At 29.5% G+C, this 14,906-nt stretch overlaps 3 protein-coding genes across 5 annotated transcripts in view; 2 read left to right on the plus strand and 1 right to left on the minus strand.

The window, feature by feature from the left end:
• Positions 1-871: 871 nt before the first annotated feature.
• Positions 872-3,219, plus strand: LOC124534136 (replication protein A 32 kDa subunit). Its single transcript, XM_047109832.1, has 6 exons — positions 872-1,093; positions 1,171-1,253; positions 1,385-1,609; positions 1,835-2,020; positions 2,703-2,908; positions 3,055-3,219. The coding sequence occupies exons 1-6, from the start codon at positions 1,084-1,086 to the stop codon at positions 3,140-3,142; spliced, it is 798 nt and encodes a 265-aa protein (XP_046965788.1). The 5' UTR covers positions 872-1,083; the 3' UTR covers positions 3,143-3,219.
• Positions 3,164-4,515, minus strand: LOC124534137 (LDLR chaperone boca). The gene is made up of 4 exons (XM_047109833.1): positions 4,251-4,515; positions 3,996-4,137; positions 3,675-3,929; positions 3,164-3,472 (listed from the first exon to the last, which is right to left on the minus strand). The coding sequence occupies exons 2-4, from the start codon at positions 4,124-4,126 to the stop codon at positions 3,298-3,300; spliced, it is 561 nt and encodes a 186-aa protein (XP_046965789.1). The 5' UTR covers positions 4,127-4,137; positions 4,251-4,515; the 3' UTR covers positions 3,164-3,297.
• Positions 4,516-4,903: 388 nt separating this feature from the next.
• LOC124534034 (protein spinster) overlaps positions 4,904-14,906 on the plus strand; it is a 29,389-nt gene continuing 19,386 nt past the window's right edge. For 2 of the 3 annotated variants that reach the window (XM_047109667.1, XM_047109666.1), the window contains exon 1: positions 4,907-5,395. In XM_047109667.1, coding sequence (XP_046965623.1) covers positions 5,191-5,395 — 205 coding nt within the window. In that variant the 5' untranslated portion in view covers positions 4,907-5,190. Of the gene's footprint in view, positions 5,396-14,906 lie in introns of all 3 variants that reach the window. The other variant, XM_047109668.1, reaches the window with a different exon arrangement.

Here is a 14,906-nt window from a genome sequence, read left to right on the forward strand (position 1 = left end):
TCCCGGTAATCCTGTGCCTCAGCATCGTCCCGAACCTCTTGGAGACTATCCCATAAATATCAACCGCGCAGATTCGTCCAATTATAGGCATATATACATCATCTTCTTGTTACCTAGCCAGCTAATAAGCGATCTTTAGTATGATTTCCTTCGGACTTGCTCAGCCGGTTATCTAGTTTACCTAACACAGTCCGAATCAGTTGAGATGAAGGGCTGGGCGATAGTAGTTAGTTTGGCCATATCGAAAGCCTTAAATAAATCTTTTCCTATGGTCTAAAAATGCGTCAATTCAAGTGTTTCCCATTACTGAATAATATTATTTCCTTTTTTTTGCATGTCAATGATTAGTTTCATATCAGAAACATGTACTACTACGCAGATGACAGTATCGTATACACCTTGTCATCGGCCGTGCTAATATTTCTACATTGCAGCGATCACCAAATAATTGGTTTCAGTTTCGGTCAGAGATCGACTTTCAATCGATCGCAACGGAACCCGCATATAATAAGATTTTCAAATTTAAATGGGTCCATCAGGTACATTAACCCAGAGCTCTGAATTCCTCATGACTGCACAGTGCTCGGTCAACTTTACAGGGAACTAAAGTAGAATATTTGTCTCTTTTAAATAAACAAAAACACGCTAAATTAAAAATATAAAATAGAAAAATACTTATTGTCCAAAATGATTCCCTGTAGAACATCACTATTGATGTTTTAAAAGTTTGTTGATACAAATCCATAATATTTATTATAGAAAAGATATTGATTATATATTTAAAATATATTTGAGATGTAAAAATATTTATTTATAACGTTATATAGTATTTTTTTTGGAATTGTCACTATGCCTATGGTAATACTAAATATTAGTTCTGTCACTTCGTTTTTCCCACCGGCTCGAACGAAATTGAGTCATATTCAAGTATTCAAAATTTCAAACCTCTATAATCAGTGTCGCCGGTAATTGATTGTGTACTAGCTAGTGTTTATAGTTTTCTACTTTTAATAAATAAGTTTGTCCACTTAATTTAGTAGTTATTTAATTAGGAACATCTTTATACAAGTTATTATTATCAAAATGTGGAATGGTAAGTGTAATACTTGTACAAACTTGTTATAATATTATTACTGTTTTCAAGACAATCTTTATTATTTCATATTATAGACCAATCAGTTGCTGGTGGTGGATTCTTCAATTCACCTAATCAATTTGGAAATGTTACCACACCAAACCAAGGCCAGAAAACGGTATGTCATATATTGTTTAATTATTAAGGTATCTAGTGAAAGAATTATAAAATAAAAAAATTGGCACGATGTTTAAAATAATATAGTTTGTTGAAATGTTAATTATTTTTTTTATACTTTTTATGTTGTAGGGAAGAAGGGCTTCTCGCACTGCTCCAATTGTGATAAAACAAGCTTTACATTCCGGAGATGAAGGCATAAAGATTTGGGGAACAGAAATACAAATTGTATCACTTGTCGCTAGAGTCAGAAATATAAGAGTTCAAAGCACTAAAATTACATATACTATACAAGACATAACAGGTAGAATGCGAGCAGTTCTATGGTTAGAACAAGATGCTATGGATGAAGATGCTGTAAGTTGTGGTTATCATAGTACATAAATGATTGAAATTAATGAAAATAACATGTCAAACCAAAAGTCCTCATTGTCTTTTAATAATAGTATGTCTTTGCTTATTCATTATTTATATTGTGTTACAATAACCTCATGGATATTTTATTCTTCTGTAAAATATAAAAAAAGGTCACACAATAAAGGACTGAATAAGAGTAAAATATGTTATTTAAATGGCTTTCAGGATAAGTCCACACCAAAAATTGAAGTTAATGATTACATACAAGTTTATGGAAATGTAAAAACCAATAAAGGCAAGAAAGTTGTGATGGCTTTTAAAATCATGCCAGTTTCTGATGTCAATGCCATTACATTCCATTATTTGCAATGTATCAATAATAAATTAAAAATGGAAGCTGATTCTAAGAAGGTATGTATTTGTTTTCTTTATAAAATGGTATAATAATTCTTTAAAGTTATAGTTTAACCAAATATGATGAATATAAAGTAATGTAATTTTTAATGATTTAATAATTAATTTAAATCAACCAATGATATAGTACTATAGGCCAGTGGGTTGATTATGTTAATAATTTTTTTTATCTTGATACAATTTTTGATGTATTATCAGGACATTTAGAAGGCTAAATTCAAGACACTTAACAACCCTTAGTGTGCCACTTCAAGGCTTAGGTTTTCTCAACTTTTGAAGAAAAAGTTTATTTCTCATTCTATCATGCTACTTCAATAAGGGATAGTGGTAAATACTGATAAATATTCATTTACATTCAGGTTTTTATGTTTGCACATATAGTCAAAATTACTAATTCAGTGTAAAGGAAAATAAGCCCAAATAAAATTTGAAATAATATTTGTCTATTAGCAGCATTTATTTCATAATCATTGAATATTTTGTTGTAAGTTCAATTATATTTATGTTGAGTACAATTGCCCATTAAGAGGTGTGTCAATAAGTACCTTTTCAACCAACGAATTTGTATATATATGTGTGATTATTTTAAAAATTCCATACTGAAAGATAATTACAATGTAAATAATATTATAAAAATTGAAATCTATATATGAAATTTTATGTAAATGTTAAATTACAGACGAAAACAAATGAGGATTCAACATTTACCAGTGGATTGCCGGCTAATTCCATGGTTGGTATGAATGATAATGCTTCAGTAAATGGACTAAATGCAAGGCAAATGATGGTCTATAATCTTATTCGTGCGTCAACACTTGAACAAGGCATAAGTAAGCAGGACATTTATGCCAGCTTGAAGGATCGTATGTCTAATGTGGAATTTGGGTATGTAAAGACAATAGTACAAATAATACTTTTCATATTTATAGACATTTTCATTACAAAAAATGGTATGCTATTAAAAGATAATAGATTAAACCATTATTTTCATTAAATATCAATCCAAATCATTTTTCTATCTTGTTTCCTAGCAATATCCTAGAATGGATGTGGGGTGAAGGACACATATATTCAACAATTGATGAAGAACATTTTCGTGCTACTGATGCGTGCTTCTAAATATAACCAGTGAAACTAATATTAAGAAAAATATGATTTATTTTTGTATCTTAAATAAAATAAATATGATTGTAAAATAAGTGTTTCATTAATTGAAATATTCTCCTTAAAATTTCCTTTATATTTTATACATAAGTAAAATGCATTGCAGATCTCTATAACTCATCTCTTACAGCTTTGTTTTTTACATCTGGATTTTTTCCAACATATGTTTGGCTTTCTAACTGAACATCTTTGAGTTCATCTTGCTCTATGAGATACTCTTTGGCCGTCCATGCCTGAGATCCGTCTTTAAACATAAATATTGCTCGATCATCATCTATAAGATATCTGTGAAAAAATTACCATATATGTACATTGATCATGGAACATAAATGACTCATTATGTTATAAAATATTGCAATTTAAAATATAAATAAATTAACTGGATAACGTATCACATGTATAATTTGCAGAAAACATATCAATAAGTTATTCTTTGAAGTTTGTTAACTGTTGTTATTATTTAAAATAGGCAAAATATGATGATAACCTTTCAGCCTGAATGTGATTGCTCCAAAGACCACTTTGCCAAATCTTGGTTAATTCTTCAGTTCTTGTTTTCGAGGGTTTGTTAGCAACAGTAACAAACATCATTAGGGTCTGACCTTTCTTTGTTGCTTGTAATACAGATTCCGGGTTGGACATGTCTAGATTGTTTAAGTCTATCGTAGGTGGTTTACGCTTGTATTCCGGCTGTTCGTCTTCTGGCAATGGCTCATCATCTTCTTCCCATTGATCGTAAAGGCTATAAAACATTTACAATTATAATATTTTTATAGTTTTTAAGTAAATATACGAAATATTACAATACCGTTCCATATCGGCGTCGCTAAAGTCACGAATATCTTTCTTCGCCCATTCCGGCTTTTCTTCATCGCTATATTTTTTACTTAAACAACTGCTAAAGCAAACTAAAATAATGATATACAATAATTTTGCCATGTTAAACGTGCCTGAAATTGAAACAAATATTTAAGAAAGATGAAAGTATTTATTTGAAGAATTTCAATAAGCTTTTCTGATAAAAAAAGTTAGAGAGAGATAAACTTAAAAAAGAGCAACTAACCTTTTACCTTACTGAGTAAACTGGATAGCTAAAGCTATAATTTACATATAAAAAATATGCAGTTTAAATTAAATTACAGTATTATATTGTCTATGGTTAAAGTAGCATTCGCTCATCGCTGACATAAGTCAGTTACTGGGAAAACTCAAATATATTTGTTTAAAACAGTGTCTGTCTATTTGTCTGATGGATAATCACTTCGATTAAAAAAAATAGCAAACTGTTCATAATAAATTGAATTCTAACAATGACAATTATTTTCTTGATTTGTGGTTATGTATGTATAATATATAGTAATTGAGTGTTGTTACACTATTTCATGTGATTTTACAAAACAAAACACGACTAGCACATATTTAGTAAAAAAAAAATGTACTTAAAATGTTAAATCAAAAAGTATCATTAATAAATTAATTAACTATGATGAATACTTAAAAATATATATAACATACGATGAAATATATTTTTATTCGTAAATTTGAGAAACAATTGAATTAACTAAAAAAAATAGCAAAAATAATTATTTTACTCTTTATTCACGCTTATGTAAATTAGCTTAAAAAAGAGAATTTAAGATTTTGTCTCTGGTACCTGTCATTTGAATAAAGTCACACTGGTTTCCCAAAACTTCAAAGTTATATCTTGAAAGTATACGTCAGAGCACGTCACCGGTTTTAGACGTTTTTGGTTTTACTTTATTTAGTTGTCACTGTGGCGGGTATCTTTTCGGTCGTATATTGTTTTAATTTTTTAAACCCTCTATAATTAAGATTGATATGTGCAATAATATAATTAAATTCTATAACTAGTTTCTAATTGCTTCTTATTATATTTTGTGTAGTGACTATTAAGTTTAAAGAAAAATTAAAAGTTTCGTTACGGTCAAGTGATTGGGACTGCAGTTACAGCTTAGTCACTTATAAGTTTGGGGGTGGGCATCATGGACCAGAGTAGTATTACTCCAAATACATCAAATCAGCAGTTGGTGATAAATGGGGATAATGATTCTGCTACGGCACTGTTGCACGAGAAGCAGGCGAGGAGGAGAGATAATCTGAGCGATGTCAGCTTCATCGAATACATGACAGTCGGAGTATTGTGTTTTGTCAACCTCATCAATTATATGGACAGGTTTACCCTGGCTGGTGAGTATTCCTCCTCCTTATTGATATTTATAACAGATACCCAATGTGTTAATTTGCTAAATCTTAAAATTGCTAACAAACAGCAATTGTGGTTTAATAAGTTGTGGTCCAATAAGAAATATTTTCACCCAGTAAGACTTAAATGAATTAATTTAAAGCTATTCATGAAACTACACAAAATTTTGATAAAAAATTGTGTTTACATAACCGTAATATTATTTAATACTTGCAGCTATATATTTAGTACAGGATTAAGGAGATAAGTTTGGCGTAATATAATACTTAAGCGTTGAATTATGTAAAAGATATCAATTTTTGTTTTTGATAACATTCAGTGATGTTTCTAACAGCAATTCAATAAAAGTATTTTATACTGGACAATAAAATAATGTGATTGAAACATATGATTCAAATATATTTTTCATGTGAGTGTTTACTGTTTACACAGTAATGCAATTAACTTGACACCATAACATGTTATTAAGGGTTTGTTTACAAACAAATATTAACATCTTAATCATTTGTAATCAGTGCCAAAATATGTTATCCATTACTAATTGTTTACACTACACTATTAACTTGGACAAATTTGTAGTATATTTTGGCTGAATGGTTGGGTCTTGTTGTAGAAATATTGATCGAAAGCTTAGAGTTTGTACACATTTTCATGCATTTGAAATGAATGATTTTTTTTTTATTACATTCAAAAACCAAAATAGCTAAAATTCTCCATTAGAATGTGAGTTAATAATTATGATTCAAGTTTAGTTTTTTTTTTTTTAACTAAATTAGGAAGTTGGAGATAATTTAGCCACTTGACGGCATGTAAGCACTTAACTCACTTATCAATTTTATTTTAACTTATTCAGGAAGTCAGAAACTATGTGGCCAAATGGTGGTGTGTGGTAACTCATCCCACATAGATGCTGTCAGCTCAATAATTCTTTGAATATTTTAAACAAAGTAAATACCACATATTATTGACTTTTAAGATGTTATGTTTAGTTTATTATTTTGCTTGTAATTACAAATTTCCCTACAAACTAACAACACAACAATGCAAAATAATAATTATTGGTGCTACGAAGAAGGTCTTGGCTGATGGGCATACCACCGCGTGAGAAGCTCATATTTAAATAGTAAAAGAAATTAATGATTAATTACTATTTAAACCAAGTATGCATGATGAAAATGAATTAATTTCTCAATTTTTATACTAAATGCATTTTTTTTTTATAATGACAATAACATTTTTTTTTCTTAGGAATATCATAGCTATTATTGCAATGAGAAAAATCATGTTTCAGACAAGTTTTAGATCTCCTTGTTATTAAAATTTACTCGAAATATATTATTAAATTTTTTTAATAGGTCAAAGACAATTTTAATTAATAAAATAAAAATAAAAAACTGAAGTCTAGTTTCGTAAATAAAAAGCGTAATCTTCAAAACTAGAGAGAGGTGTCTCGATAACGAAAGTGTACTCATATTTCAATGTGACGCGAAAAACGTACGTAGCGATTTTATTAAACCTACGAAAATTAAGGCCAATCTGAAAGAGGTGATCACATGCTGTGCCGGCCAGATATTGATCTAATTAGTTGATGTGGTCCTGTCGATCATGATTTGATTTCCACCTCTTAGGAAATGCGTTTTTAAATATCACTTCATTTATTATTTTGAGTAATTATATAACTTTATTGTAATTATTTAATTTTTGCGAACAAATTTAACGTTATCAAAATAAATTAAACTAAGTTTCATACAACGCCAATGTGACCATTTACAAAGAGGCCTGAGCGCGGACGTTTACCGTTTCACGGTCTTTAATCCTTATAAATATACTAACTACCCACATAGTTCTTTTCATTTATTGCATTTTAAAAATAAACATATAAATGTTTTATCGGTATTGTCATGATATATTAGATATGCATATAATATAATGATACATTATCCGGCAATTTCTGATAATTGTAATTAACATTCTCACTATAATCTGAAAGGTCATTGGTCGATGACAGCCGATTATTCAAAATCAGATTATTTTTAGACGAGGAAGGAAAACGTTGGGAAAATTGCACTTGTTACATGTGTATCCAACTATCGGTATTAAAGCAACCTGGTAGAATTAATTCCTAATCTTCAAAATCGGAAAAGAGGTCTTAGCCCGCTTACACGCTGTTGCTTTCCTCTTTTTCCTTTTTTATTGCATTAGACAGACGCTAGTGAAATAAATATAAAACTAAAATTGACCACAAAATTTCAGTACATGTTATCTTAATAGGCCACCGCAAGTCTAATATTACGTCATGTTAAGCAATATTTTAATCTCTGATTAGTAGATAACTCTGAAACCAACTCGGATAACATTATCTCTAGACGCTTAGATGATACTAAGCCTTAAGGGAAATTAAATTACGAAACATTTGTTAACTGCATCGTTGACGTTTTAAGCTATTTTATGAGTATGCATATTATTACTTGAGATATTTTTTTTATCTGTATGACATCATTTTCGTATACTTTTGGATAGGTAACATCGTAACTTTAAGCCACTTTTAAGTAATGAACATTATACGTGCATATTGTTTTATTATAGTGTCTTTCAACCATTGACAAAATTACGATATATTTTAACGTCAAACTGTTTAAAAACTAATTATTTATATAAATCTTAGTTAAAAATAATCTGTAGACAATCTCTATTTTAATTATTAGAATAATTGAATAAGAACTCGGCGTTCAAGTTTATGGATTGTGTTGTCCCGCGAACTGAACCGAAAGTTTAAAAAATCACCTAGAAAACAAGTATTGACCTACGATTACACAAACATACTAACAGGGTAAATAAAAAGGTTTTAAAAAATGTAACTATCAACGCATTAAGTTTTAGCCTAACAAGCCCCACAATAATATTGATCAATCAAATGCTAAAAACTAATTATGTAATACCGTTTAAACAATACCTATATTAAAATACACTACAATATGTGTTCGTAATCGATAGTTAAATAAACAGAAACTTATTTTGAATACAAATTTACTGAATATAATTTATAAATGTTGATGGAAAGCATCGCAGGCGGGGACCAACAGAGGCTTATTTATAGTCATTTCGGTTGTGCACCATTTAGCAGAATTTTCGTTGGTGGCGGTCAAGGTGGTCCCCGCCTGCGATGCTTTCCATCAACATTTATAAATTATATTCAGTAAATTTGTATTCAAAATAAGTTTCTGTTTATTTAACTATCGATTACGAACACATATTGTAGTGTATTTTAATATAGGTATTGTTTAAACGGTATTACATAATTAGTTTTTAGCATTTGATTGATCAATATTATTGTGGGGCTTGTTTTACTCTTTTTTTAGTGTGCAGTCGGGTATTTTGTTTTTTTAATAATAATTTTTTTATTTATAACTTTTTAGCTGTTTTTATTTAACGAAAATGTTGTAGATGTAGAAGACTATGTATATGTAAGTACCATTTTAAATTATTTCGACGACATTTGGCTTTAGATTACGAGTGATGTTACTCCGCAACATAAATTTACCGCCAATCTGGACTGTTGGTAGTGAAGAAGAAAAAGAATTAGGTGATTCATTACTGCTGAAGATCCCGCAAACGTTTAAGTTCAGTTAAAGAACATTCGTCGTGGGGCCGGTCCAACAGCTTTTTTGGGTCAAGTGTTTTTATTGACGCAGAATTAACATGTTCCCGTGGGAATTTTGAGAAAAAACGTATCCTATATTAATTACTCCCGTGATTGAAATGAATCTAATGATACCGCATACATATTTTTTTAAAGGGAAATTTAGAAAAAATATTATTATGTCTTTATCCCGTGGGACTTATAGGATAAAATGTATCCTATGACACTCCCGTAATCAAGACAAATCTAACGATACCTCATACATCAAAATCCATCAAGCCGTTTAGGCTACAGGAGGTCACAAAGGAAAAGACATACATACATACTTACATACACTCGAAAAACATTACCCTCCTTCTTTGGCAGTCGGGTAATTATTAAACAAACAATTTTTACTACTTCGAATCTAAACAAAAATGTTTTCCACGTAATGTTGAATCTATTTGTAACAGTCCGAACACCCATGAAGGGTCGATGTCACGTATCCTGGGAACTAATCTGTAGTGTTGAATCACGTGCGTAGGCCCGCTTCTCCCTTTCACTGAATACAATGTGTCCCTTTAAATATGTAGAAGGTATTTAATCGTGAATGATTGTGCCTAGAATTAGGGGCTTGTATCGTTTGTACAATTTCTAAAAAGGCCCTGTTTACAATCATTCAAATGTATGTACTCATGAAAGGTCTTCTAAGAAGTTCTTTATTCTGTTAATGAATAGTTCCTATGATATTATATTGTACAATTTAAATTCAAGTATTTTTTACTTTGTAGTTTTTGTGAAGTACTTCATATAATGAAAAGCTTATTTATTCATATACATTTATATACATCTAAAATAGAATGAATAGATATTTATTATTACATAATAAATATATTACAAAAATAATATATTTAAACGTCGCGGCTTCGACTACGGAAATTAAAAAGTACCTATAATTATTTTGTTCTCGTCATACGTCGGTGTAATATCGTAACATTAAACACTATATTTATTTGTCTCGGCCTTTTAAAAATGACGGTTTTAACTGGTTCATTGTGTAATGTTGAAGTCTACGTACTTTTGCTACGACTATCTTCGGTTAGTTTAAGTCAATAAGGAATTATTTCTTTATAAATGTAGGTAATTTAATTTTTATTTATTCAGTATGCAGTAGTCGCAGCAAACGCTTAATAAATATATGTACATGTATCATATATTTTCCTGCTTATGTAATTACGGATGGAGCAGGGATACGCGTTAAGTGCAAAACAAATATATAAAGTGGGATCGTTTGATTGCACAGACGTTGCTTGCCCCTATTTGCATAGGGCGGATGATTTCCCCGAGGAACAATCTACACACTGTTTACACGTGGGTTGTATCTGCGGTAGAGATCTCTTAAATTACTGTTATCTAGATTAAAATCTTCAGTGTAAAGTACCAAAATGCAGCTGTTCGGGGGTGACATATAAGGTGATAAGTGCGCAAGATGCATTCGAACAAAAAGATTTCACTACCGGTGTTATTAAGTCTCAAATTATAAATGATAATTATACATTACTAAGTGGGCTAACTTTGCATCTGCTCATATTGTTTATGTCAAGGAATGTTATCGTTTTATGAACATTAAAGTAGATTTAAAATGTCATTATCAACTGTAGTAAATATTTTTCCCCTTTAAACATTTTGAAAAATTCAATGTGTCTGAGAACGTCATTGTGTGATGATATTATTGTATTTATTATCTGTTGTTCATTATCTTGATGATACACGGCTTAGGTCAAGGATCATGAATCACTGTATTACGTCACAGATATGAGATATTTTACTATTTGTTAGACAATATGACGATCGGATCTTTACATACATATTATGTTTAAAAATAATTTGTACGTACTAAAGCAAATGACGCAGTAGTACGTGTTTTGTTAAACTATTTATATAAATCATGCGTATGTGTTTGCACAAATATTAAACTATCTTTCGTCAAGTATGTAACAACCTAGGTTTCCAAGGCTAATGGTCTTAAGACGTTAGATTAAACTTTTTGTGACGAAATGTTTTTTTTTTTAATTAAAATGTAAACGGTACGATGTATTCCAATTTCGAATACAGAACAAACGATTTTTATTAGTGTAATTAAATCATGCGGCTAATAACGTAATTGCTATTGCTTCACTAAGAATAAATATTTCTAACCATTCAAGGAGAATCGTGTCACGTTTTCTTTTAAGTAAACTTTATATTTAATATTATTATAAATAAATTTACAAAGCGAAGATGAATATTTATAAAATATTTTTATAAAATATCTACTTAAAATTATGCTTTGGACATAGACAAGAAAACAGTAGCAAAACTGTACGAAACGCAAGTTTCGTCATAAAAATATATTCACCCAATATTTTTATTTGTTGGTAAATTTATTGCAGAGAATATAGTTTAAATTTTTCTTACCAAAATCAACTAATTAATTTAAATGATGAAAACCGATGTCTATTATTGTAGCTGTAAAGTATAATTTATGACATAAAATATATATCAATTAACACCAGAATTATTTATTTAATATCCATGTTTTATCGTTAGTTATAACTTACAAACATATTATTTGTTTCATGTGAATGAAATATTTATTATCATATTTTTATTGGTACTTTTTCTTTTTAACACGATTTTGTCTGGTATTAATTCATCTCACTCGCTGTCTTACATGCATTCAACACGAAATAATTAAAAATAATTTGATTGTTGTTTCTACTATTGGTATTTAATAATTGATTAAGACGATTTACAAAATTCTCGAATTGATAATGCCTGATTAGAATATTTCCTGAAGACAAATATGACGATAGATATCGTAGATTATCTATAAATTTAATCATTTTATACGGAAATAAAATAGAAAAAATGTATCGATATTATATTAAATATTCTAATATTTTTTTCTTTATAAAATAACAAATGAATTAATAATTAATAAATAAATATCCATTAATCTTATTTTAAATTACGTAATAATCTCAACTTATTAAAAAAAAAAAGAAAATAATTAAACTACATATTGTATCTGTGTAACTAAAATGCTTTCCAAGTCAAGGTTTTTTTTTCTAGTACCCGCAACAAAATGCCGCATCATGCATAATTCTATGAACGTGACGTTTTTCTTTTTTAAAATAGTTCATTGTTGAGACGACGATGCCGTCTCACAATCTTTTTCATCATGACCTGGAGTTTTTTTTAAATATTATTCGTAACTGTATTTTACGTGAATTTTTTAACGCCGCATACTTTTTTCGTTATGAATGCGTTCGTGTCTATTGATCTTATTGAGTAATTAATCAACGCTATTTTTCTGCAAGTTTTTTTGCACCGTTTGTGAAAAGTATAGTCGCTGTCTTTGTGTAATAGATGAAGATATGGAAAAAAAAAGTCTCACAAGTAAATCGTGTGCATTGTACAATTAATCAAAACGCAAGGCCTAATTTTAAAATGACGCATATTGCACTTATAATTTATGATCATTGGTTAAATCATAAAAACTTTTGGGTTGTTACTTATATTGTGTAATAAAAGGGTTCCCGCTGTTCCTATTTTGTTAAATTATTATGGGGTGCGGGTGTGTACACATCATTTAATAAATGAAATATGTGGAAGCCCCAGTTGCGTAGGTCGGGCTGCCCGTCGAGGGGTTAAAAATGTGGTTTACTGTATCGATTCAAATATGTTCCAGGGATGTTTATTTTTATGTTCTTACTTTGATATTCATTGATCATTTCTAAGTCTTCATATTATATTGATATTTTTTTTAATAATTCGTAATACTATAGATATATAAGCGAACATAGTTGTCGACTACGAAATAAATTGAGTTCTATCCGAAATCGTAAAACTATTGAAATGAAACCCATTTCAGCGAATTGCGAACCTTTAGGTCGGATTGTAAATGTTACGAAAGTTTTATTACCACCATTTCTTTAACTACCACGTAGGTGGCGTGAAAGGTACCGCAACACAAGAAATCTATTCGAATTTATATTGTAGATTTAATTGTTCCTTTTAACACGTCGTTTTATAAATATAAAACAGAAAGATCGATCATAAATTTTATTACTTTAAATATTATAAATTAAGTTTTTGTTATAGAATCGGGCTTCGATGCGCTTACTTTATGGGGATATTAATCCAACCAGTTGGACCGGTCCTTTGGATATTAGTTATTCATAAATTAGATAATATTCTATTTTACTCAACGTTTGTTTGGAATCTTTTTTATCTGTCAATCTGTTTTTAAGCGTTAATCATTCGTAAATGCATTCCCAGTGGTCATCGTCATTACTTTATCTTAATTACAAAAAAGTACGACTTGTGTTTTAATAGTTATTTGAAAAATGTTTTGAATTTAATTGTTATAGGCTTATATAAAAATTATTTACCTATGAAAGCAAAGCTTATATAAGAAGTCAAACCTCTGTTGTTGTTAAATGATACAATGGTTGGACTGTTCACAAACTTTAATTTTAAAATATTGTTTTTTTTTTTTTAAGTTATGTATATGTACAGACTTGAAATGTGTGCATGAGCAAGCTCCTTATATCAGTCCGATAAAAAGACACAATATATTTGAAAGAGAAAATATATAAACTAGAACTTATTATTTTTATTTATGTATTTCGTTTTAGTATTTAGAGTATAGCGTGTTCAGTAAGAGACGATTCTGTTCGTTGGGTTTCTGACACGTCTCTTACAAAATTTTAGTCACGTAGCCTACGTACATAACAAATTTACATAACTTTCCATTACAGCAAATATTTATTTGTCATAAACATGTAATTGCGTTGCATTGGAATTTATTGAGTACCGGTCGTACGGTACGCTAATTTCTTTTTAACTATTTAACGTCTTTCGTTTCGTGTATCGATGTTATATTGGTATTTAAAATGTGATATCGATTTATAAGTAAAATACGCATTTTTCACGTGCGTTTTGATACTTTTATTACTGCTTTGCGCAAACCCGCCTGGGTAGGTACCGAAAACTTATCAGATATTCTACCGCTAAACAACAAAACGCAGTATGGTTGTGTTCCGGTTTGAAGGGTGAGTGAGCCAGTGTAACTATAGGCACAAGGGACATAGCATCTTAGTTCCCAAGGTTGGTGGCGCATTGACGATGTAAGGAATAGTTAATATTTCTTACAGCGTCATTGTCTATGGGTGATGATGACCACTTACCATCAGGTGGCTCATATGCTCGTCCGTCAACCTAGTCCATAAAATAAAAGAATAATAAAAAACAGTTTTCTATAATGAAACCGGCAGTTTTTTCATCTGATTTATTAGGATAGCATATAGATAACTTTAAAATTTTACTAATCGAATAAAACATCGAAACCGAATTAATTATGTTTCAGCGTGGATTGAATGTGCATAAGTATTCCTTATTATGATGTTAACATTGATCAATATTTAATAATATGAAAGTTTAAAAAAAATATATATTGTAAGAATAACAATAATTATTATTAAATTATTTCACCTTGTAGTATTTTGTTTATAACCTTTCGATTATTATCATTCGAATAATAAACTGCAAGTACTTAGCATGAAACTTAACATAATAAGTAATATAGTTGAGTGCACAACGATTATGAACTCCAATTGAGCCATAATTTCTTTCTTAGAAATCTTATTGCAGGTACAATGTGCTTATGTAATCCTTTTTTTTTAAATTGAAGTCAATCGAATTATTTTATGTAAAAAGGTTTTTCTTAGACCAGCATAAACTGTAAATGAAAGTAAAAGTATAGTTATAAAAGGGAGTAAGAAGAAAGGGCAAATACGTTTTATAATACCCTTATGTGTTCAATAATTATC

This window comes from Vanessa cardui, chromosome 12 (genome assembly GCF_905220365.1).
Source record: "Vanessa cardui chromosome 12, ilVanCard2.1, whole genome shotgun sequence".
Classification (NCBI taxonomy): domain Eukaryota; kingdom Metazoa; phylum Arthropoda; class Insecta; order Lepidoptera; family Nymphalidae; genus Vanessa; species Vanessa cardui.

Excerpts from the sequence above, each read along its gene's own strand:
- LOC124534137 (XM_047109833.1), bottom strand. The coding sequence starts at position 4,126 with ATGGCAAAATTATTGTATATCATTATTTTAGTTTGCTTTAGCAGTTGT. Across the intron at positions 3,930-3,995 it reads AGCGACGCCGATATGGAACG|CCTTTACGATCAATGGGAAG; the intron begins GTATTGTAATAT and ends AATGTTTTATAG. Across the intron at positions 3,473-3,674 it reads AATCACATTCAGGCTGAAAG|ATATCTTATAGATGATGATC; the intron begins GTTATCATCATA and ends ATTTTTTCACAG.
- LOC124534136 (XM_047109832.1), top strand. Across the intron at positions 1,254-1,384 it reads CAAACCAAGGCCAGAAAACG|GGAAGAAGGGCTTCTCGCAC; the intron begins GTATGTCATATA and ends TTTATGTTGTAG. Across the intron at positions 2,021-2,702 it reads TGGAAGCTGATTCTAAGAAG|ACGAAAACAAATGAGGATTC; the intron begins GTATGTATTTGT and ends GTTAAATTACAG.